Source organism: Lissotriton helveticus, chromosome 7 (genome assembly GCF_964261635.1).
Source record: "Lissotriton helveticus chromosome 7, aLisHel1.1, whole genome shotgun sequence".
NCBI lineage: Eukaryota > Metazoa > Chordata > Amphibia > Caudata > Salamandridae > Lissotriton > Lissotriton helveticus.
Genome location: NC_136068.1, coordinates 920,934,878 through 920,958,109, shown reverse-complemented (window position 1 = coordinate 920,958,109; position 23,232 = coordinate 920,934,878). Strand labels below are relative to the sequence as shown.

General features: G+C 46.1%; 1 protein-coding gene across 3 annotated transcripts in view; it reads right to left on the bottom strand.

Annotated features, from left to right (window-relative positions):
• TMCO6 (transmembrane and coiled-coil domains 6) overlaps positions 1 to 23,232 on the bottom strand; it is a 197,664-nt gene that overhangs the window by 128,851 nt on the left and 45,581 nt on the right. For all 3 annotated transcript variants that reach the window (XM_078653435.1, XM_078653437.1, XM_078653436.1), the window contains 3 exons: positions 20,829 to 20,914; positions 12,356 to 12,472; positions 2,807 to 2,918 (listed from right to left, as the gene is read on the bottom strand). In XM_078653435.1, the coding sequence (XP_078509561.1) occupies positions 2,807 to 2,918; positions 12,356 to 12,472; positions 20,829 to 20,914 (315 nt within the window). The remainder of the gene's footprint in view (positions 1 to 2,806; positions 2,919 to 12,355; positions 12,473 to 20,828; positions 20,915 to 23,232) is intronic.

Sequence of the window (23,232 nt, the reverse complement as noted above, 5' to 3'; positions counted from 1 at the left end):
CTGCTTGACAATGGGGAAACAGCTGCCCTCCTCCTCCTGGATCTCTCAGCAGCGTTCGACACAGTATGCCACCGCACACTAATACAGCACCTCAGCAGCACCGGAATCCAAGGGATGGCACTAGGGTGGATCATCTCGTTCCTCGCCGGAAGAACCCAGAGAGTCCGCCTCCCCCCGTTCCGATCCGCGGCCACCGAAGTCATCTGCGGCGTACCTCAAGGATCCTCGCTCAGCCCCACCCTCTTCAACGTCTACATGAGCCCCCTCGCAGCCATCGCACACAAACACAACCTTAACATCATTTCCTACGCTGACGACACCCAGCTGATCCTCTCCCTCACCAACGACCCCACCACCGCCAGAGCCAGCCTCCAGGAAGGAATGAAAGATGTCACGGAATGGATGAAGCTCAGTCGTCTGAAACTGAACTCAGACAAGAAGGAAGTCCTCATCCTGGGACCTTCTCCCTCTGCCTGGGACGACTCCTGGTGGCCCCCTGCCCTGGGCACCGCCCCCTAACCAACGAACCATGCCCGCAACCTGGGCTTTATCCTGGACTCCTCCCTCACGATGTCCAAGCAAGTCAACGCAGTCTCGTCGTCCTGCTTCAACACCCTGCGCATGCTCCGTAAGATCTTCCGGTGGATCCCCACCAAAACCAGGAAGACGGTCACCCAGGCCCTCGTCACCAGCCGACTGGACTACGGGAACACCCTCTACGCGGGAACCACAGCCAAACTCCAGAAAAGACTCCAGCGCATACAGAACGCTTCTGCATGACTCATCCTGGACATCCCCCGTCGCAGCCACATCTCTGCCCATCAGAAAGACCTACATAGGCTCCCCGTCAATAAGATGATCACGTTCAGACTCCTCACCCACGCACACAAGGCTCTCCACGACATGCCCCCAAGTACCTCAACAGCTGCCTCGCATTCTACACACCCACTCGCCAGCTCCGCTCCGCCAGCCTCGCCCTCGCCACCGTCCCACGTTGCGAAGATCCACCGCCGGAGGAAGATCCTTCTCATACCTGGCGTCCAAGACATGGAACTCCCTCCCCACCCACCTACGGCTGACCCAGGACCATCTCTCCTTCAGGAAACAACTCAAGACCTGGCTGTTCGAGCAGTAGCGACTCCCCCCAGCGCCTTGAGACCCTAGCGGGTGAGTAGCGCGCTCTACAAATCTCATGATTGATTGATTGATTGGTGCGCTACCTCCATTCACACCCTGAAACCAACTCTTTTCGGTCAGAGGAGGGGGGAAGATTTTGAACATGAAAGCTCCCATATCCAAGATGGACCCCTAGCAGCCTCACAAGTAGTAGACGACCATATTATGTCCCACACAGACGCCACCATTCACTAAGTCATGCACACTCATTAACCTAGACACACATACATATATGTACTTAATAAATGTGCTATACATAATAAAGGCGTAGGAACCCAGTTGGGGGAATACTGCACAAACTTAAAAAGGAGGAAGCCAAAAAGACTGCCCCCTACAGAAATACTCATACACAGGACTATGCACATCTACTATAGGTACTGCTGCCAATACGGTCAGTCTCCCCTACCAAAGTAGTGGAGACATTAATCACACTCAACCAGAGTGTGCACTACGAGCGCCTCCTCAATACCAGAGCTCAGTTCTGATATCTTATACACTTTATATTAGAGTCTCCACAGCGGGTACACACGATTGTTAGGCTGACTCAAGAAAAAGAGGCACAGGACTCTCCAGAATTGTAGACGCACAGTGTAATACAGCCCCCCATAGGATTTTCTTCTTAACGTCAGGTCTCAGGATGGCTGAAGTAGATTGATGTAGGAATTTCACTCGAACTACATAATGACAGGATAACGGAGACAAGCATGTTGCTGGCAGAGCAAGGAACTTTATGTCATATGTATAGATAAGCTACATTAAATTATGGTTCTAGAATTTTCTTACCACACATGGAGCCATCCTGGGGAAGCTATGCATTAATATTGTCTTTATTTAACTATATAATGGAAGTTCTACTTAGTTTGTGTACAGTTTCTATAAAACAATTGCTTGGGTGTGAAAATGTTGAGGCATGACAGCCGCAACATGTTTTGCACTAAGATGCAACAAACTGCTCCTTTTACTAATTTGAACAAAAACATCCCTGGTCAAGACTAGAGAGATTTAATTCAGGAATATCTCACAGAGAGAGGTGCTACATGGAGTTCTAAGATCACACGAATTCAGACACAATTAGCCCACACATGCCGTCCAGATTTCACTTTGTATTTGGCATCCTAAGGCAGTTCTTCCTGCATTAGAAAATAATAAAATGCTGGGCCAATGTAACATTACGCCTAATGTTGCAAAAGTTGTGCATTTCTTCTAGATCTGTCAATTAATGGCTAAAACACAGAGCCCTTTTACATTAAAACTAGAACTTAAATGATTTAGTGCGAGTTTAGTTTCCTAGTAAAAGTTATAGAGAGCAAAGTATCTTGCTTTTCATAAAATGCTTATGTCCGTTGAGTACATTTTGACAGTTAAATGTAATTATGTTTTTATTATATGTTAACTTGGTTGAAATGTAGGACAGTTGCATATGCTTTCATATCCTTCCCTCGATGAACAACAACAAAGTACCTGCGAGAGTATTTTATTACTCGTCATATTTTACCCACTGAGTCTTTTCATGTTGCTTTTGGATAAAGGTGTGGAAGGTTGCAGCAGAGGCTACTGCTGTCTGCACTAATCCACTTGCTGTTACTCGATGCTGCAATGGTGAAAAACACAGGTGACATTTTTCACTTACCAACTCCAGTCCTTGAACAGGATCTCCGGAGACAGAGGAGGCTGTATCCACCAGCAGTTTGACCAGAGTCTGTACAGCGTCATGGGAGAGGACCAGGGCATTGTTCACTTTGCTGCGAAAACAATATCCAGAAAAGGTTATGAGCCATAAAGACTTTATGGGTGACAGACAGACATCAGAGCTGATTTATTGTTTGACATATGTTTAGATTGATGTAGGCAAGTCATACTAGTTAGAAGTCCATACTAAGACTTTATATGAAAAACTGTATGATTTAATGTCTACATCAAATTCAGACTCATGCTCTGGAAGGTGTACACCAAGACTTAGACAAGAATCATACTGAGCGGGACAATACACAGGGGAAACAATGAAGCATAGGACTAACGGAAGAGTTCTGCAAAATGAACAAGTGACTGTGACATGTTTTAGACTTTAATTATACATTTCTTGCACAAATGTTGTTTTAAAGAAACTTCCAAAATGGGACACTCAGTCTGACAAACTATTACCCCCATTGTCGGAAAGAGTATTATTGGTTGCTGACCCGTATGTTCCAATAGATTAAGGTGTGTTTGTATCTTCGGGTAGATGCATTTGACACGTTCTTAAGAGAACAGACACTTTGAAGGAGGAGTTATTACTGAAGGTGACAAAATGGGAATGATTGGGGGAAAAGTTAAGAGAAAAGGGGGGGCATGCTATACATGTTCTGACCTCCGAATGCTGATGGGACATTGAATCATTTACCTAGAATGTGCACCAGCATATACTGAACATGGTGGAAGGGATGCCAGTGAAAAAGCTTCAACGACATACCAATGACAGATTGTGCCTATACGAATGTCAATTACATAACACATTTCATTAGTTTCCAGTGCTCATCAGATTTAAAACAACCTCAACAACAGATTGGTGTGTTAAGTTCCGGCAGTGGTCTCTAGAGCACAGTTTCTGGTGGGCATGTCGATCAGGGTGAGAGTAGCTACGTTTCGGTGGAGTTCCCCGGAACCGGAACAAAATCAGCAAACTCATGGCCTCGGTGCCCCGGAGGAGAGTACAGCAATTTCAGGGTATTCCTCCGGCACCCTAGGGTAGCCGTCTTTACTGCATGTCCCTGACAAAATGGCTTCCTGTCTGCCTTTCTGTCAACCAATAAACTAGGTGCTGTGGTGACTGCCTTCCTGCACGTTGAATGGTATATATTGTTGAAGACTGCCAGAAGTGCTGCTCCTACGATTGTGCTGGGGGGTCAGGGGTGCCTCATCCATGACGGGTGCAAGAAGCTTTTCGTGGCCCAGTATCAGGTTTTACAAGAGCCAGTTCTGCTGCACGTGCAAAATGGACCCAAGTCACTAGTTGCTCCCTTGTACGTTGGCGGAGTTCCAGGTATAGTGCAAGACCGAAAAGGGGGAAATCGCCTGCTTAGAGAGGTAGTAAAGCCTCTCAAGAAGAATATCAAAAGTGACAGAGTGGAGAAGACAATGAGGAGCAGGCATTGGTGTCCAGCCAGCTCGTGCTGCATTGAAGGCCCCCAAGCCTGCCACTACCAGTAAATCAGCGAAGTGAAAGAAGACGAGGAGCGCTGACATACCTGCACAGTCTTTGGACACTCTTCCACGGATTGCACCCTAATCTGATAGGTGGCAGAGGCTTGATTCTTGAAAGTAGCAACACTCTTCACATTCATTTTGGGGAACCTTTCATTGCTTCACCTACACAAAAGCTGCAAGACACCCATTTATAAAATATAATCTTGATGGGTGAGAAGCACCTTTTAGCTGGACTTGGTGAACTTTCAAGCAAAATGTGTGCATAAAAATGTATTTACTTGTATGACTGTAACTTGCTTCAACTATATTGTTTTTGCTTCTGCTAACACTGCCCACAGAAAGTGTCCATCTCTGACAATGAGCCACCTCCAGGTCTTGTCACACATGGACGAGTTTGCTCAGCTAAAAATGTTTATTCTGTTAGGTCATTTCATAAGCTCTCCTGAGCTCAGGCTAGACACCTGCTTGTGTGTTTTTAACAATTAATCACATGCTTGGATTCAAAACGTATGCTCATAAGTGTATAACTGTGTCATGTCACAGGGAGCTTGTTCCACTATCCAGTGCTAGGTGAAACTCTGGCAGGTTTGTGCTGTGATTATTGTTAATAAACACTTTCAGACTTTGATTTTGGTGCGAATAGATTTTCATTAACAACCTAGTGTGCAAGCCAGTAACTATCTGCAGATGGCCAGATGTGGTAACCAGCGCTGGTCCAGACACCACGTGACAAATCCCAGGCTGTACAGGTAGGACATAACATTTCTCTGTGGGGAGCTTGGGTGGAGAACCGGCCACTGCTTGGCTCGCTGATCAAGGCACAGTGCTAATACATTATAAAATTCTATGAAATGTAAAGTCTGATTTAGTATACTATCTATGTAAGAGCATTTTTATGTTTGAATTTAGATTTGTGGCCGGGCAGGTGATGACGGGATAAACTGCTTTGGGCAGTAACGGGGTGGGGAAGACCAGGTATACTAGGAGTTAGAATTGTGATGGTAATGTATGATATAGATGCAGAAGGCTTCAGAAAGTGTCGAGGAGGCCAAAGGCTGCATAAGATCCCAGAACATTAGAGTAGTGGATGAATAAGTGGATTAAAGAGGTATGTTGTTCCAGCCACCCGCGACCCTCTGGGAGCCTCAAAGGGCTCTGACCAGAGGTTTCAGACTGTAAGAGGGTCGATGGGCAAGCACGACTACACTTTTTACCCTCTCTCAATAATAGCAGATGGGAAGAGCTGTTAGACCTGCCCTTTCCTTTCTTACCCGCTCTACCACACCCTCACCATGGAATGAGCTGAGCCAAAACACTGGCTTTCTAGTTACAAACGAAGGCATAGTGAAGGAAAATGGGGGCCCATAAATCAAAATCAGATAAACACTAGCAAAAGGTATTCCAGATGATGTTACACACTATCAGTATGCTAAGAGCATGAGCAAGTAAAAACAGAATTTAGTAAAGTGCATTAAAGATGATCAGAGGGGTGTGGCCAACAAGATGGCGCGTAGGCGTGTTTCTGTTTGCCTCTGCGCAGCACACTTGGTAATTCTGCATAATCTTATGTATAGATGCGACTCTTACTTCAACAATGAGGCCATAAAAGCAGAGGCATCCAAAAACCTGAACTGGGTGCCCATAGCAGCTCTCAATTCGCCTTGGAGATGAGCGCATGCTGGGGCCCCTATTGTAGTTAGGAGCAGCCTAAAATGGCAGAGTCCTGAGGTTTGGACGCCACGAAGAACGGAGCGGTGATCAGCAGGGAGTTATTGCAGTGACTGATGCAGCTCTGTGGCAGTCTGAAGCAGGGGTGGCTTGAGGTAGTGGCAGCTTGAATTGAAGGTCGCAGAAATGGAAATGGCGGCCGACAGAGGGACTGCTGCGACTGACGGCTTTGTAGTAGCGCGAGGCAGGCACTGCATAACAAGGCAGCACCCTCCATTGAACTGCCGCTGGGCTGGGTTCTGTGATCAGATGTGCTGAGAGGGGCCTGTGTAGCGGCGAGATGGGATATAGGCTGCATGGTAGGAGTAGTCGGATAGTTGGATCGAGAAATCCGTGAGAGGGAGCACGGGCTGGGGGAATTGCAGACCCATCAACCCCTAATGCGGTGGTTGGGCGGGCATGAAAGTGCTTGGTGATGTGCAGAAATGGAAGGCACCCTGTATGGACGGTCTGCCTCCAACATTTTATGAACTGGTGCCCGGGCTGTTGATAGACAAACTCAGGGAGGTCATGAAGGAGGCACTTTGAAGTGTGCTCCTGACCCATCGATGAGAGAAGGATTGGTGGTAGTAATCCCTAACCCTGGTATTGACCCCACCTGGCGGGGTTTAGAACGCTTGCTGTCCATGATCAACACGGACATCAAAATGCTGATAAACTGCTAGCCCGATGCGGGAGATAAGTAAATGCTGGTAAAGATAGACCAAATGGGATTTATCCTACAATGAAGTACAATATTAAATCTTCGCGACTGGTGCATTTAGAACATTCCTTGAACTGAGATCGGGCCACTACGCTGTGGCCTCACTTGATATTGAAAAAGTTTTTGATACAGTGGGCTGGGATTATATGTTTGTGGTCCTGAGAGGGCTAAACTTAGCCCCAGGAGCAATCGGATGGACTGCATTACTCTATACTCGCCCCAAGGTCAGGGTATGCATGAGAGGGTTGATGTCTCTTAACTGGGAAAGAGGAGCCCACTGACTACTCGGTTGTCCGCCGTAGCCATTGAACCATTAGCAAACACACTGCATAGAGTGATGAAGGACTGTGGAATAAGGGTATGCTTGGTGACAGATGGTGTCTATGTTTGCAGATGATACTTTGGTGTGCATCTACGAGGCCCAGGTAATTTGGTTCTGTGTTTATTGCGAAACCTGGAGGATTTCCAGGGAACGTCAGGATTGACTACCAACTGGAACAAATCCAGACTGTTACCCATTGGCACCATTGTAGATGTGCAGGAGGAAGACCAAACTGATTTAGATGCAGTGGCAAACAAAATTGTTGAAATATTTAGGGGCACAAACTAATACCCCATCGGAAGAAATTGCGCTAAATATTAGAAGTCACTTGGAAGGCCTAGAGAAGATTGTTCCATTCAGGTGGAAGCTGTCATGGTCTCTTGCAGGCAGGGTAGTGGTTTGTAAAATGATCATACTCCCTAGATACCTATACATCTTACAGGAGATGATGAGTTTGCTCCTGCGGTTGATGTTGCAATGGTTAGATAAGTTGATTATGGTAGTCCTCTTGGGTGGCACACATTCCAGAATAAAACTGGACATGCTAAAATTGCCCTATAAAAGGAGGGATGGCACTCCCAGACTTTGAATGTTATTACATGTTGACACAATTGCAGCAACTCCCACTGTGGCAAATTGACACACTCAGCCGGGAGAAGACTCTCCTTGAGGGTTGTTCCCTCTAGGGTGACTTGAAAAGGGCATACTTTGAAATACAACGGGAGGGTGGGGGATCCAGGATCTTGTAGCCCTAAAGTTCTAGGTTTGGGACCGCTTTAATAAACTCATGGTTTCAGGTGACACCAATGCCATTCTTATAGCTTTGGGGGATTGAAATAGTCACACTTGTACAAGTGTTATGGTTGGTAGTTGCATAGGTATTGTCATTGGCCGCACAGGCAAGTCAATGGGTGGGTGGTTAAAGTTGCAGTGGCCTACTGGTGAGGTCCCTTGCACATGCTTTATTACAAATTAATCACTGCTAAGCACCCACCCCAGTACTCCCTCTCTTCCCCTGTCGTCGCTGTCTTTCACCCATGTCACATCAAATTACTTTTTAGGTCACAGATCATCTCTCAGCTATCTTCTCGCACAGGTTAACAGTAGCCCTCCTCTGTGACCTCAACTTTTGCTCACACTCACTTCTTGCATGTCCGCACTTTCCTTCCGCACTTCACATTTCTCCTCATCCTTGACCTCTTCAATCGAATTCTCTCACTCCCTTGCTGTCCTTTCTCATCCTCTCATCGAGCACAAGGGTGGGACCCGTATGCTCCTCTCGGCATGTGCCACTCTGCTTATTGTTCCCTAATTCAGGAAGGCACAAACTGTCTGTCTTGCTGTTTTGGTGCAGGCTGCACAGTTATGAAATGTTCACCCTCCTTTGCTTCGCTCCACCAAGAATCTATTATCCTTTAGGAAGATATAAAAACCTGGCTCTATGCTCTGTAGGTCACCCCCTTTGGCTGGTTCTCCTTCCCCTTCTGTGTGTTTCTCATTTGCCTTCAGGCAGCAGATGGCTATAGGACTCCTTTGGTAACAGTAGCACACTACAAATGTAAATAATAATAATAGGCAGAAGCAGGGGAGCCACTAGACCCAAACTTCGCAGGGGCCTACATGCCCAGGCAGGCCCTAGCATTGGTCGCACACGTGCAACAGTCTTTTTTTGTGCCCCCTCACTCAGTTTCTCTTTCTCCATAAATTTCCTCACTACCGCTCACCAACAATGGGCCTCATCTCTCTGTAGCACCTTTCTGACAAACATAATAAAGAATGATAGCGCTACTCAGAGTTTACTCACTCTCAGTTCTGTGATCTGTATAGTAAATGTTCTTTATAGCAGGCACTCTATGGATGACAAGAGTGCCCATGTGAGTGCACGGTGAGTGATGCAACAGTGTGAGAGTAGGGAAAGAGCAGTGACTGCAGGGTGCGTGAGGTGACCATATGAATTTGGGTGCGGATGTAAGTGCAGAGTGGGACGAATGAATGCATGGTTAATGATGGGCTTGTTTGAGTGAGTTACAAATGGAGCAGTGAGGGGGACAAGTGAAGGAGGTGTCGCATGAGTGCAGATGAGTAGTGTGACTGCAGGGTGAAGTATAGGGTGAACAGCCCAAGTGCATTGTGAGTGCAGAGTGATCACTGTGAGTGCAGGGTGAGAGGGTGAATGATGTGAGTGCATGGTGATCAGTGTGAGTGCATGGTGATCAGTGTGAGTGCATTGTGATCGCTGTGAGTGCAGGGTGAGCGTGAAAGTGAAGTGCAAGAATGAGAAGTGAGTTCTTTGTATGCAGGGTGAATTCCCCAGACACTTGAAGTAACTAAGCATGTTATTGACAGCGGCGTAGGGTTTAAGATGTAAGTTAAACTATTGCTATTATGGCATTAATCAGGGATCGAGGGTGGAGGAAATAAATAATATGCTGATCCTGCAACACACTTCCAGTCTTATGGTTAGGGCTGTCAGCTCATTATTTTGATGTCCCAGACGGTACAAAAATAAGCAGTCACCTAAAACTGTATATTTCAGCACTCACCTGTGTGTACTTGGAACAGCAAATATCAATAGAAAGCACTTTTAATTGTGTTCTCGGGCTGCCCCATGACTGATATTTAAAGGGAACAAAGAAAGAAAAGTCACATTACAAATGAATGCATATGATTTTATTTATAATCCTATTTAGTGTCAAGAGGAGGCCTTTGCAGGCTCTTTAAACATCAAATGACTGGTATTTTTCTTTGGGTAACCCTACGTTATACTTCTTTTCTTGAAATGCATTCTCACACTACTGCAGTAAATGTGAAATACAAATGTAAGGAATAGGCAGAGTGGGGGCCTAGGGGGTACTGGAACTAGAAAGAAAAACAGCCTCGGTAACCAGTTTACAAAAGGTATGTAAATATGCAAATGGTCTTTAAAGACCTGTGAAAAACTCAGGCATGCTGTGCTGTGCTGGAGATAAGACTGCAGACAGAGCTCAGCGGAGCCTACAGCAGCTCGAGTTGAGACAGACGACGGGGGAGGAGGAGTGCTGAATCCCTTGTAGTCCCACGGGGCCTGGGCAGAAGTGTAACCAGGATTGCACGACCCCTGTTCCATCACTCTACGGCCCCCCTGGGGGTCGCGTCCCACACTTTGAAGACCCCTGCTCTAGGCCCATCCTTTTTTTTTAGGCGTTTCAGTAATTTGGGATGGTTTACCGTGTCGAATGCCGATAAGAGGTCAAGCAGGATTAGGAGACAGGTTTCATTGCGGTCAAGAGCAAGCAGAGCGTCGTCCACGATGTGTAGAATTGCTGTTTCAGTGCTGTGGCTTGGTCTGAATCCAGATTGGAAGTCATTCAGCAGTTTGAACTAAGAGATATGTTGGCTCAGTTGTTGATGAACACATTTTTCCAAGACTTTGGCTAGCATGGGAATGTTTGTTACTGGTCTAAAGTTGTTGAGGTCTGAGGGATTAACTGTTGTTTTTTTTTTTTTAAAGATTGGAGTGACTTGTCCCTGTTTTTAGGCAGTCCGGTAATGAACCTTGCAATAGCGAAGCATTGATAATCTTTGTCCATGAGGGGATGAGCAGATGGTTGATTGTAGAACAACAATTTGCAGGTAGGGGATCACTGAAGTGATTGTTTGGTTTTATTGCTGAGATAATCTTTGCACTATCACTGTCAATGTGCGGCTTGAATTCAGACCATCTAGCATTATTTTTCGGCATTTCCAGAGCTGGTTGATGTCGCGGCTTAGTTGGGGTGCTCTTTGTGAGCAAGGGGTCCTCAGCTGCATTTGTGAGCTCCATCTATCTATCTGTCGATTTTGTAGCTGTTGGTGCAGATTTGGACATTTTGTTGGATTGATCTTTTAGCAGTTTGAAGAGTTTCATCGGTCTGTTTTTTGCATTATCTAGTTCTTTTTTTTTGGAGTTAAGTATGCTTTTATTGTATGCCTTTCTGGCTTTTGTTCGTTGGATTAGATGGGGTGAAGAAGGGTGGTTATTCCATTTTCGCTCTGTGAGTCTGAGTGATTGTCTTTCTTCGTTGAGGGATCCGTTAAACCAGGTTTTTTAATCTTTGTCTGGGATCCTTTGAGTTTTAAAGGGGCTATGTCCTCTATTATGCTCGTCTTCGTATTATTGTAGTGTTGCGTTAGGTCACTGACGTCTACCAGGTTATTAGGAGGTTGCAGTTCTTTTCACAGCGTGCTGAGAGATTTTCCATGTTGAGCCCTCTGAGGTCACAAACCCACGTTCTGGGTTTTATTGATTGCGAGGAGGTTTTTGTTTTTAAGTGGGGTATTTGGAAGGTAATTATGTGATGATCCGACCAGTCGCAAGGGATAATCTCGATTTTATCGACAGCTTTTTCTTTCGAGATGATATATATATATACACCCTCTGAATGCTCTGTAAAGTCTTCAGATAAATCCCAAGCGACACCAGAAAAACAGTCACTCAAGCCCTCATCACCAGTTGACCTGACTACGGTAACGTCCTCTACGCCGGAACCACCACCCTCCTCCTCAAGTGCCTCCGAACAATCCAGAATGCAGCAGCAAGAATCATCCTTGACCTGCCAAACGACCCCACATCACGCCCCACCTTCGTAGCCTGCACTGGCTCCCAGTCAAGAAGAGATGTCACTTTACGCTGCTCAGGTTCGCCTACAAAGTCTGCCACAACACGTGACTAGGATACCTGAGCAGCTGCTCGACCTTCCATTAGCCTTTACAAGTACTAATTGATTGATATACCATATACTATACCATGTTGGAGAATAAAAGTACAGTATTGAAATTAGCACACAAACATGATGAGAGGCTGATGCAATAAGTCTAACCACTGGCAGTAGCTCGGGGACAGCACTCAAACCCATTGTCCTTTTGCTCACTTCACCACCTCAATTCAGACCCAGCCACATGCAAATCAGTCTTGACCCTGCTCCTCATGGGAACAGTCTAGCCTGAACTGCCAAGCCAGGTGCTCCCTGAACCAGAACAAAAGCAACCCGGGATTGTTTTGGCCCTAATATTAAAATTAGGCCAGGTTGTACTTAACTCTACTTTAAATAGGAATACAGCTTTTTTTCTAATATTTATGAATTCGACATATGTTGGGCACGGCATGCCTTATATTACGTGTTAGTCCCTGTATAACTCACTAAGCAGAATAGACACATTCACAAACAGAAAGCAATGGCCCGGTTCGTATAACCTATACATCTACTAATTTAAAAACAATTTACCTGCAAATGATATAATGAAGACACCAGGCAAACTCTACAGCTGCTCCCAATCCCAGCTCCAAGTTAGGCTGCATCAAGCGCAGAACATGCTGGAGGAGGCCAGAGTCCAGAACTAACCTGCAAACACCAGAGGCATTATTTATTGAAATGTGGTATCCAGTGGGTAAGAGTGTTACTGGAGGATCATAGTTGCAAGTTACATTCTGTCCTTGTAGGCACCATCAAATGCCCACTAAACCCCCACATATTCAGCATATCCTCTACATAAATTATACACTTACTTCACAATTTTTAGACCTCCATCTCTCTCCTCATCCCCTCCCCCACCCGATCCCCACCACTGGAAGCCTGATTCACAAACTGCTTCTCAGTGTGCACATGGTTTCCCATTAACTTCATTCAAATCAAAACAAACCTAATTGCTTTCTGCGTATACAAACGACTCCAAGATTTGTGACTCGTCCCTCTTAATCGCCTTCTAAATTCAAACTCATGCCAGGCTCTTCATAAAGGTTTGTTAACACATGCCAGTTATTTTCTCCCAATGCCAGCACAAGAGATATTTAATCAGTAATTCATTAAAAAGAAAAAAGCCCACAAAAAACAAAATAAGTGCCAAGTCCCTTCGTAGGAGGCGGTTGCACCACTGATTGCCCCTGCCCCTACCAGTGCTGCCAATGCAAGTACCAACCCAACTGCTAACAATCACACTCCTAAGAGTTTAACGATTTGGATTATTCCAGATTACCTGGAATGGCTTGGGTGGTACGTATTTTTAAATGTTTAATGCATGTAAAATTAAACACTTTACTGGTGCGCCCACATCGATAGTAGGGAAACAGCGCCACCATGTGGTTAACTGTCATAAGTGCCGGTGTTGAGAATTAAAGCCAATGCAGAGCACCGTTATTTATTTATTTATTTTTCCGTTAAACGTCTAATTAGGCACTGTTATGATTAATAACTAATGCTTGCTTAAAGTCAGACATGTTTTGCAATAAAAAACAATACAGAATCATGCTTTCTTAAATTTGGTCAAAGAAAGCATAAACTAGGCCCAACTCCGTCTTGGTTTTAAAATGGGACTGTGTTTTCATTTCTCTCTCCGCATGCAACTAAAATGTGCCCAAATAAAATACAATGCTTTGAGATGATGTGTTGCTCTTGGTGAACTCCAATGGAAGCCCCCCAACATAATAAAAGTCTTTTTGTGCCTGTAATTCAGTGTAGCCAATTACTGCATAAGCCAGTAATTATTTTGTGTGAAACCAGATTCGTACTGTCACATGCGAGAACGTTAGGTCAAAACGTGACTAATTATTATTCATTTAGGGAATGGCGTCAGGTGAGGCTGCATTATATCCTGTACCTGTATTTTGATTTGCTGAGCCTATGTAACATTTTACTCACCTCATGATGACAGTGGATTTTTCATTGTGTATTTTCTTATAAATATGGCTCACTGGAGATGAGAATGTCTTGGCTACTTGTCCTGACTTAGTGAGCTTGTCTTGTTGGGCTTGACTTGCTATGTGAGTAAACCTCTTGATTCTTATAGAATAGACCTATATCCGTCTACCTCATGCATAAGACTTATAATAATTTGTCAGACTTTATGCTACAATTGACTGAGCTATATGCTAATTCCCTTATATCGACTGTCTAACGATATTTGTGTCTTCTGTAATGAATTCTGAATCTTTTAATAAACCTTCACTAGTACACTGTTTCAATGGCACAAGTTACTTACCTTCGGTAACGATACATCTGTTAGAAACGGTAGTTAGTGTTAGATTCCTTACCTTAGAATATCCCCAGGCGTCAGACTGGATCCGGAAAGTTTTCGTCAGCAGTACCCCTGCGTCTCGGTAGGCGTCGTCTGCAGTTCCGCGTCAGTCGTCGGCATCGTGATCGCCGGGATGACGTAGTCGGAGTACTTCGACACCGCCCTCGCGTGCTGATGTCAGTTCTGTACATAGCTTTCCACGCCAGGAACGCAGAGCCATGCAAGAAACCGACACTGGTGCCATGAAACTAGGGCCTTCAAAGGGAGATACTTAACCCTAGATATCGGTTCGCAGAACAGGGAGGATGGGTGGGGCGGTAAGGAATCTAACACTAACTACTGGTTCTTACAGATATATTGTTACCGAAGGTAAGTAACTTGTGCATCTGAAAGAAACAGGTTAGTGTTAGATTCCTTACCTTAGAATAGATACCCCAGCAATACCAACCCCGGTGGTGGGTCTGTGAACCAAGATTACACCAGAAAGTCCTGGAGAACGGAACGGCCGAAAAAGCCATCTCTCCGGACTTGGTTGTCCAGGCAGTAGTGCTTAGCAAACGTGTGCAGCGAGGCCCACGTAGCTGCCTGACAGATGTCCTGCAAGGGGACTCCCCGACCAAGGGCAGTAGTAGCCACTGTGGCCAGAGTGGAATGGGCACGCAGCCCCACCGGGGGCTCCTTTTTTTGCCAAGAAATAACAGACCTTGATGCACAAAATGACCCACCGAGAGATGGTTTGCTTGTGCATCGCCCGTCCCTTCTTAGCGCCCACGTAACCAACAAAGAGCTGGTCGTCCACCCGGAACTGGCGTGTGCGGTCTAGATAAAATGAGAGCGCATGTTTTGGGTCCAGACGGTGGAGCCTCTCTTCCTCTTTTGAGGGATGCGGAGGCGGAAAGAAGGTGGCAAGGTGATGGACTGCCCGATATGAAAGGCTGTGACCACCTGGGGCGGGAAAGAAGGACGAGTCCTCAGAACAACTTTGTCCGAATGGACAGAGAGGAAAGGAGGCTTAGAAGACAGAGCCTGGCGCTCACTCATTCTCCTAGTAGAGATGATGGCAACCAGGAATGCAGTTTTAAGAGTCAGAAGACGAAGAGGACAGTTATGCAGTGGCTCAAAGGGAGCGCACATCAGATAAGTCAGTACAAGGTTCAAGTCCCACTGAGGCATCACGAAGGGAACAGGAGGGAACATGTGTGTGATGCCTTTCAAGAATCTACTGACAACAGGGGGCTTGAAAAGAGAAGGCTGATCAGGAAGCCTTAAGAAGGTGGAAATGGCCGAGAGATAGCCTTTGCTAGTGCCCAGAGCAGAGGCCTGCTGGGCAAGCGAAAGAAGGAAGAGGAGAACCTCTGAAAGGGGGGCGGAAAGTGGATCCACAGCCTTTGCTGTGCACCAAGCCACAAATTTGTTACACCTGCAGGCGTATACTGTTTTTGTGGAGGGACGCCTGGCTGCCAGAATCACATCACAGACTTCAGGAGGCAAGTCAAATGGCCTCATCTGTTGCCGCTCAATCTCCACGCATGTAGGTGGAGAGTGGACAGGTTCGGGTGGAGGACCGTCCCCTGCTGCTGTGACAGAAGGTCCTCCTGTACAGGCAGACGAATCGGGGGATCGACTGACATGCCGAGTAGCTCGGGATACCAGTTTCTTCGTACCCAGTCCGGGGCCACAAGGATGACTTGGGCCAGGTCTCGCCTGATCTTCTCCAGCACTCTGGGCAGAAGTGGTTTAGGCGGCAAGGCGTACAACAGACCGCAGCTCCACTCGCGATGAAAAGCGTCTCCGAGCGAGTGCCGCCTTGGAAATTCCAAAGAGCAGAACTGATAACATTGCGCGTTCTCTTCGGTGGCGAACAGATCTAACCAAGGCTCTCCCCACTGCTGAAAGAGACCTTGCGCTACAACTGAGTTCAGACGCAATTCATGATCCATCATGCAACGGCAGCTGAGTTCGTCCGCCCTGGCGTTCAGGGAATCTTCCAGGTGTTGAACCCCCAGGGTGACGCCCTGGTGTTCCAGCCATGTCCAGAGGAGCCGAGCCTGACAAAGGGTCCACGACCCCACCCGCCCTGTTTGTTGCAGTACCACATGGCGGTGGTGTTGTCCGTGAACACCTGCACTACACTTCTCCGGACAGAGGGAAGGAATACCTTCAGTACAAGTCGGTTCGCCCGTAGCTCCAGAAGGTTGATATGGAGCCGGGAGTCTGCCGGAGACCAGAGGCCTCTGATCACCACCTCTCTGATGTGGCCCCCCAACCCAGGAGGGACGCATCTGTCACTACTTTGTGCTCCGGTTGGGGTAGGGAGAGAGATCTGCCGCTGACCCAATCGCGGTTCGTGAGCAACCACTGCAACTGACTCGCAGTGCCCTCCAAGATCAGGACATGGTTGGACAGGTTGCCCTCATGCTGTGCCCACTGAAATTTCAGGTCCCACTGCAGAGCCCGCATCCGCCACCTAGCGTGATGCACCAGTAGGATGCAGGAGGCCATCAGCCCCAGGAGCCGCAGCGTCAACCTGACCGAAACTCGGGATAAAGGCTGAAAGATCGGAATCAGAGCCTGAATATCCCAAACCCGCGGGTGGATAAACCCGAAACTGCGCCGAGTCCAGAACCGCTCCGATGAAAAGGAGCTTCTGAGAGGGGCACATGTGTGACTTCGGCACCATGATGGAGAACCCCAGCGAGTGCAGGAGGTCGGCCGTAGTCTGGAGGTGGGAGACGACTGTCTGGGGCGAGCCTCGCCTTCAACAACCAGTCGTCAAGATAGGGGAACCCCTGAACTGCGCACATGAGCTGCGACCACCGCCATCACTTTCGTGAACACCCTGGTGAGGCCGAAGGGGAGCACGGTAAACTGAAAGTGCTTGTGGCCTACCGTGAACCGCAGGTGGTGCCGGTGGGCCAGCAGGACGGGGAAGTGGAAATATGCGTCCTGCAAGTCCAACGCTACCATCCAGTCTCCAGGGTCTAGGGCAGCCAGGACCTGAGCTAAAGTCAGCATCTTGAACTTCTCCTTCCGGAGGACGCCGTTGACGCTCCGGAGGTCCAAGATAGGGCGTAGGCCTCTTTTGCCCTTTTGGGTACCAGAAAGTAGCGGGAGTAGCAACCACGTCCTACTTCTGGCCCAGGAATGCACTCGATGGCCCCTTTGGCCAAGAGGGCCATAACTTCCTCCAGCAGAAGTTTCAAGTGATCCTCGGACATGCGGTGGTACTGCGGTGGCATTGCTGGAGGGGTTGCCTTGAAGGGGAGGGAGGAGCCCCTTCCAACGATTTGCAGCACCCACCTGTCCCGACGTGATGGAGCGCCAGTGGAGGGGGTGATGGCGGACCCTGCCCCCCCGGGCATCGAATGGGCCTGAAAGCTCGGACTAGGAAGGCTTTGAGGCAGATGCTGCAGGAGTGGATGCAGACTGACCTTGCCGTTGTCCCCCGGTACCGCCACGGCCGTTACCGCGACTGCGTTGAGGTTTGTTCTGAGGCCTGTGGCTCGCTGGATGTGTGGGCGCACCCCTTCCTTGACCACGAAAGGGGCGAAAAGCAGAAGTTTGCTGGCTCTGGCCCGACAGGCCCAAGGACTTGGCCGTAGCCCTGGAGTCCTTGAAACGCTCAAGCGCACTGTCTGATTTGTCGCCAAAAAGGCGACGGCCATCGAAGGGCATGTCCATGAGCGTGGCCTGGACATTCACCGAAAAATCCGGCGTCGCATGCAGCCCAGGGACCGGAGGGTATGTGGCCAGATGCGACGCCTGCGGCTCCGGCGGAGCTGCGTGGGAGGAGTCACCGAACCCTCAGCCGCGTCGCGCGTGCTGCGAGGGGAGTCGGAAGAGCTATGTCGCTTCTTCGACTTCTTTTTAGACTGCCTCGACTTACCGGAGCCCGACGAGTGGTGATGGCTCGACTGCGGCTCCGCGACCCAGTCCCTCGACTTCCTCCTTGACCGGGACCTTGAGTGGCGCAGAGCCGACTGCCGGGGTCGAGTAGCTTACAGGACCGCTCCCGCCTAGCTTTCGAGGTGAAGGCCCGGCAGTCGGGCACGACTTGTCGTCGTGGTCGGCCCAAAGGCAGTAGAGACACCGAGGGTGGTGGTCGGTTACCGACATCAGGCGGTGACAGTTGTCGCACAGCTTGGAACCAGGCATTCCTACGGCACCAGGAGTCGAAGTCGACTCGAAAAGAGATCCAAAACAAGTCAAAAAATGACTAGAAGTACTGCTCTTCCCGGATCTGCACTTGCTGGCGCAGAAAAAAGAAGAACTGACGTCAGCGCGCGAGGGCGGTATCTAAGTACTCCAACGACGTCATCCTGGCGATCACGACACAGACGACGGACGCGGAGCCGCAGACGACACCTACCGACGCGCAGGGTTATTGCTGACGAAAACTTTCCGGGTCCAGTCTGACGCCTGGGGATATTCTAAGGTAAGGAATCTAACACTAACCTGTTTCTTTCACCTAGGCCTATTTTACTGGATATGTTACCTGTCTTATTGACAGTTTTGATTCTGTGAGGTGCAAATTACTTTAACTATTCTGGAGGTTAATATCAACCCTGATCCGGAGAAGGCTTTTTATCTACTATCTTATCAAATTATCAAAAATATCGTCACCTCTAGTATCCAGACTCCCTCACTCGATTCCTTGTATACATACGTGAGTGTCTAAGATCAAGAGTACTTTAGGCTTTTAAATTCAATCAAATTATTCAACAATATCTAACAGTAACACCATGAAGGTAGATGAGGGGTGTAAACAAAGTCTCAGATCATGAAAGAAATGTGTACCAGTCATTTTAACCCTTTTTTGTGATAGTGGCATTCAAGCAATATTATACAAAGGTCGTTTTTACTAATTTTTCAAAGAAATGCAGATGGAAAACTCTGAATTTTCCTTTCTGATATTGTTTTAAAAAAAGGTAAAATACAGAGCGTGGCAATTGATTGAGTTTGTACTGATTGGCAGCATTGGAGCTTAAAATGGCATACAATTCATCAAATACCTGCACAGGTGAATTTGTGTGCAATGTTAATGTTCAGATGTATATGATCTGTTTCATCAATGTCTGGTTGGTTACAGTGCTAAAAACTGACATGTAACAAATAAGAGTGTTTACATATTGGTGATATAATTGGGAAAATATGCCAGGTACAACTTTGTGTTTTTTATTTTACTGAACACATAATAAATATAGATAAAACAGGTGGAAATGTTGAAAAAAATAAAGAAACCAATGGGAACACGTTGGCTACCCCCCTACATAACAATGGCCCCTTCGTAACATCGTGGCCAGGACATGACCTAGTAACTAATTAATCCTTTCCGTTATGAATTTTTAGGGACGCTCTGGCTAAACCCAACATAATAGTCTATGAGCCAATTGCTGGCATATTTACAGACATCTCTAACAACATGATAGCTAACTCTGACATAATGATGACCCATCAGTGTGGCGACATTCTCACTATCCCTGTTCTTTCAGTGAGCCATTCATTCCATACTGTGGCATTTATGCCAATGTTATGACTATCTTGAGTAGCCAAACTAAGGCTTAAACCTGCGATTTTGTGATGATTCTTAACAAAATTTAGGAAAACGCAGAAATACCAGCAGACTGCATTTAACTGACCGTTTCCATTCTTGACATTATTCTGGCTATTTCTGCATTATGGTACTGAACATCTCTACCATTAATGTACATCCCTGGTAGCCGGACAGCAAATGCTCATAATAGACAGAATCTGTCTTACAGTAGCATATGCGAGTACCTGGTGAAAATAACACACTGATGTTTGGGTAACAGAAACATGGTTACAAAAAATGAAATTCTCATATTTAGCTACAAAATAAATATTTGCTTGTGGAAATGGCAAGCTTCTGTTTGGCACAACAGAGTTTATTCATCGAAAACGAAACTGCGCATTTTATGGTGAAATGTCTGTTTCCACAAAGTGGCAAGCTGATGTTTCAAACAAAAGGACTACATTTTGAAAGTATATTTAAAGCTGCCATTTGAATGATAATCCATGCAGCGCTTGGGAGATTTACTGCTGCTTTTTGGTTCGTGGGTAATTCAGAGGCTATTCCGGCTACAGTTGCAATTTCATTACCTGTGTGGAGGCATTTAGCATACATACTGATAAAGCTGTTGTGATATTATCAATACTGTTTGAACCCTCAGAATGTACATAAAGTGCAATATGTAAACTACTTGACCCTGGGATTTATTATGTAACTGAGCAGTACCACTGCTGTGAGTTGACTAGCTCCATTGTCAGAAGCATGAGATTGTGAGATTTCGTTGAACATTTGATTTGCTTATCCTGCTTCTTCCATGAAGTGCTTCAATCATTTGCATAAAAGGAACAGGATGGAAAACAGAAGTGAAGATGCTATGAACAGTAGAGCAATGGGCAATGTGACTCTGCACAAACAGATTTTCACAACTGGCTGAAATTCACAAAACTCTTGTTTTTGTCACCATTTTTTAAAGTGTTCTCGGGGAGGGTGACGTCCAACACTCTTGTGAAAGGTGAATTTTGTCTGGCACAAAAATTTTGGAACAGTAGACAAATAGTGAAAAAAGTCAGTGTATTATAGCTCCAAACAAATGGACAAGATCCGGCAATACATGATTAACCATCTTCCTCTAACCCAATAAGTGATTGGTTTCTTACGGTACAATCTTCTCAGACGCTTCCTTGGCCTGGAGTAGCTGCGACAAGGCATAGCCCACAGCTTCTAACACTTCCCCGTCAGGAGACTGCAAGACAGAATTCAAACTGTTCTTAATGATGTGGATGAAGATTAAATGAGAACTCAATCAACCATTTCAAACACTGGAATACTACAACATAAGTTGTGCCATTTGCCTAGCTTAATTACAAGAGATGTATTTTTTCAAAACACCTCCCGACATCAAATGTTTCCAAATTTCCTAGTTCGGGGACAAAAGGAAATTACGAAGACCACATTATTTTTAATGTGGAAGTAATGACATCCAAATCCACCCCGCCCCCAAAAGAAACAACACAGCTTAACACCACATCAACAAACTAGGGAACTACAACACAATACATTACTGCCACCACAATATAAAAACAGCACAGCTCCACATTAAGACAAATGCAAAAACATACACAGCAAAATCACTCAACAAACCAAACTACCAAACAACAACTAGCATCAACCTCTGCAATTTATCCACCATCTTCACTGTATATTAACTTCAATGAAGGTAATAAACTCCTTTACACTATATGCTGTGTAGACGCTATTACTTAAAAATATATATATTTGTGGTTTCATATTTGCAATATGGACAGCACACTTACGGTAATTAATGTACTTTTACGGACCACTTGGGAGGTCACATTGAGCTAGGCCGAAGTACAGTGACATTTGTTGACGCATACCTGGATGACCTCAACAGGTTCAGGCCCGTCTCCAACCTTCCTTTCCCAGGAAAGATTCTTGAGAAATGTGTCCTCATCAAACTCAACCAACACATTGATACTAGCAATCTCTTTGACTCGCATCAATCGGGTTTTAGAAATGGATGCAGTACAGAAACAGCAGATGATCCACACAAATCTCTGGATGCAGACCAATGCTGCCTGCTCATCCTCATACCTATCATTGACCTTCCACACAGTCAGTCACAAGCTTTTTCTAAACTACCTCCAAACAGATTGGGGCAGATGGCTTAGTACTGCACTAGTTCACATAATTTGTACATAAAAGCTCTCAACAAATAAAAATAAACAACTCCTCTCCAGATACTTCTGCTATAGCCCGGGGTGTCCCCCAAGGGTCAGACCTCTCACCTACACTCTTTACAATCTACAGGGAGCCCCGCACCATTGTACTCAAAAAAAGTTCCACCCAAACTCACAAAGGTAGGCCAGACGACAAATTTAAGAAGCATCAACACCCTGCTTCTCATCCCTCCCAAAAACAAACAAAAAGCCCTGGCTCGCTGTTTTTCGGCAATTCCCCCAAAATCTGGAACTCTCTCCCCGTATATTTTAGGACTAATCCCTCGAGTTTTTAGAGAAAACTAAAAGAACTCCTCCTCAACCGGCACTTTAGCCCTCTGGATGGTAACGCCTAGCGCATAATGGGAATATCTACTCAGATCTACGTATATCTGTTTTGTTTTCTTTCAAGATCAAACCTTGATTCTAGACAGTTATTTACTTTCATTGCTGTCTGATACTTCCTTTGACAATGTGGTAAAGCGTTCCGATACCCTCGGGTCTCCCCAACGCTATATAAAACCCTTTAAATAAAATAAATAAATGATGCGGTGTAAAAGCTCTTGAAATTCTGAAAGTAAAGTGACTATATAACCTTAACTTTCTCCCGCTATGCATTGCTCATAATGTCAAATGTCATAGAAGACATCAGAAAGGTGACTTCACATATCATATCATATATATAAATCAATGACATCACTCAAACCTCTATTGGGAGTTGAGCAGGTGAATGCAGGACCTGAATTCCACACCCTGTGTTCTGAGTCTGCTGGACATGGTGAAGGACGAACCAAGGGTCTTCTAGGAAAACAGGTGTTCAGCCACTATCCTGATGAATGACAGGCCTATGCCTTTTCAAACTATGTATGGTGAAAGTACCTGCCCAAAGGGCTGTGCCCAGAACCTTATAGGCACATCAAGATATGCCCAACAGGACAAGAGGGAATGGGTGATAAATACATGGCCTGTACTGAGGTCCACAGGATTACGGAGGGTTTTCTCCATACTGTGGCTTCAGCTAACAACAAAGAGAATACTTTACAATGCTATTTGCACAGTTAAGTTAAACGTAAGAGAGCAAATGGCATTACACCAGTGTAAATTGATACTATATTAAAAAAAAAAAATTACACCCATTTCAGGATTTACTTACTCATAAGTATAATTATACCAGTATTGTAAATGTATGATTAAATCTCAAAGGGACTGGGCAGTTTTAGATGAGAACATGTATAAACTACATACATGTTCCTAATTTGAACCCCGAAAGGGCATTAGGAATCTGTATTTGGAATGGGAACGAGGAGGAAATACCGCCAAAATT